At 39.9% G+C, this 2497-nt stretch overlaps 1 protein-coding gene across 1 annotated transcript; it reads right to left on the bottom strand.

Moving 5' to 3' along the window:
• Positions 1-413: 413 nt before the first annotated feature.
• LOC122745569 (40S ribosomal protein S24) lies at positions 414-925 on the bottom strand. Its single transcript, XM_043990928.1, has one exon. It carries the CDS (start codon positions 892-894, stop codon positions 496-498), a length of 399 nt encoding a protein of 132 aa, XP_043846863.1. The 5' UTR covers positions 895-925; the 3' UTR covers positions 414-495.
• Between the last annotated feature and the right edge of the window lie 1572 nt (positions 926-2497).

Raw genomic sequence — 2497 nt, 5'->3', positions numbered from 1 at the left:
GATTGAACCTGCACTTTAGGAAATTCACTTTGGTGGCTGAATGGAAGATGGACTGGAGTGGGGAGAGCCTTGGGGCAGGCAGACCCTCCCCTCTCCCCAGCAGCTATTGCAGTACTCCAGGTGTGAGACAATAAGTGGCTGCACTAGGCTGGGGGCAGTGTCAGAGGAGAGAAGGGGCTTTATTTGGGAGATGCTGAAAAAATGAAATTGACAGGCTTTGGCACCATATTGGATCTGGAGGGTGAGAAATAGTGAGGAGTCCTCATGAGGGCTACTAGGTTGTGAGCCTGAGCAACTGGGGAGTTGGTGTTGCCCTCTATGGTAATATGAATAGATAGTAATATGAAAGGTAGAAGGAGGGGAGGATTTAGGGGGAAAGATCATGAGTTCAGTTTGGGACATATTAAATAATATTTTTTTTTGAAGTTTTTACATAGTTTATTTATGCTCTGATGAAAAAACATCTTCATGGATAAACATCCTCCATAGTGCCTTTTATTCCTTCTTTTTGCCAGCACCAACATTTGCCTTTGCAGTACCCCTGACTTTCTTCATTCTGTTCTTGCGTTCCTTTCGCTGCTTTCTTGACGTCTTTTTCTTCTCATACAGGCCATGCCTTGCAAGTCTGTGCTTTGGTTCATTTTTCTTTGCATAATCAAGGGAATCATAAATCATGCCAAAGCCTGTTGTTTTGCCACCACCAAAATGGGTTCTGAATCCAAAGACAAAAATGACATCTGGAGTTGTCTTGTACATCTTGGCCAGTTTTTCTCGAATTTCAGTCTTGGGCACTGTGGCCTTTCCAGGATGAAGGACATCTATAACCATCTGTTTACGCTGAAGAAGTCTGTTTGTCATGAACTTCCTGGTTCTGATGGTTACAGTGTCATTCATGGTGGCGGCCGGCTCCTCAAGCAGCAGGAGAGGGAAAAAGCCATATTAAATAATATTTAATTGATCAATCACTTATAATATTATTTAAGGGAGAGATAGTCACATTTTTTCCCAGGACCTCTTCTCTTTGAAGAGACCAGAAGAGCTAGCTTCTGGCCCCAGTTTCCTGCTTCACCTAATGGTAGGAAATAATGTCTCCCTTGGAAAAAGTTAGTAGAAAAGAGACTAGAGTTATTCTTCTGCCTCCCTTCAATCCACACAACCCCCCCCCCATAACATATGTGGGACGTAGCCCTTGTAACAAGTGAAGCCTCACAACAAAGAGAATTCTGCAATTTTGAGGTATTTTTTAAAATAGTCATTTAAACATGTGTATAGGGCACAGTAAGGCACATGTTCTTTAAAATATGCCCATAATCATCTTTGTAGATTTCTGAAATGTTTGATCTCTAAAATCTTTCTAATCTCTACTTGCCACTCTCTTCTCCCAAAGGGCTACTCTCTGTTATTAACGTGTCAGATGAGGAGATAAAAGGCATTATGATTGAGATGTTATTTTGTTATTTGGCCTTAAGTTAGCATATTAATAAAAGATAATGAGTATCCTGCTGTGTAAATTGCACGGTAAATTTTCCAGCAGTTTTTAGCCTAGTAATGTCAGGATTCTTTTGTGAACTTTGCAAAGTTGTCTGCCTCTTAGAGGGACCATCCTTTTGTTTGTCTTTCTAGTTTGGGCACTTTAAACTGTATTTTTGAAGTAGGGGAGAGGAAAGGGAGAAGGAAGGAGAAGAGGAAGGAGAAAAAAGGGAGGAATTAATCATGTTCTAGACACTGTGCCAGCCTCTGGAAATACAGATAGATGTATGGATGGATGGATAGATAGACATATGTAGTGTGTGTGTGTGTGTGTATGTGTATATATACATAATATATATACTGTGCATATATGTGTGTACTTTTACATATACATCCACACTATATAGTGCATATATGTAAATGTGTATATATTTACATAAATGTATGTATACACACAATCCCTGCCCTTATATACACACATACATGTAAATATATACATGCCCATTTATATATACATGTGTAAATATATACATACCCATTTATATATACATATGTAGTGTGTATGTATATGTAAAAGTATAGAGATAATAGACGATAGACACACACACACACTCCCTGCCCTTGAGGAACTTGCAGATGACCACATAGATACATACAACAACATGCAAACTGAACCCAAAGAAAGAGGAAAGGGGGAGAGAAAGGAATAAAGAATTCAAGGCCAATTTTTTTCAATGCTTACCATGTACAGAACACCCTATTAGAAGCTGAGAAAGATGTAAAGTTTAGATGACACCAGTCCCTGCCCTCATAGAATTCAATCAAGCAGGGGGTTGGATAAGACACAAATCAGATAAATGCACTACTACGGTTTGAGAGGTAAAAAATAAATTGCTATGGGAAGGCTGAGAGGAAGTCTTTCCTAATTAAAAGGGAAGAGATAGGGGGAGAGGGATAATAGGAAGAGGGAGAGAAGAGAGGAGGGGAGAAAAGGAGGGGGGAGAGGAGAGAGGGAGTGGGGGAGAAA

Source organism: Dromiciops gliroides, chromosome 3 (assembly GCF_019393635.1).
Source record: "Dromiciops gliroides isolate mDroGli1 chromosome 3, mDroGli1.pri, whole genome shotgun sequence".
NCBI lineage: Eukaryota > Metazoa > Chordata > Mammalia > Microbiotheria > Microbiotheriidae > Dromiciops > Dromiciops gliroides.
This window is presented reverse-complemented; position numbering and strand designations above follow the sequence as displayed.

Coding starts and splice junctions, on each gene's coding strand:
- LOC122745569 (XM_043990928.1), bottom strand. CDS start 894: ATGAATGACACTGTAACCATCAGAACCAGGAAGTTCATGACAAACAGA.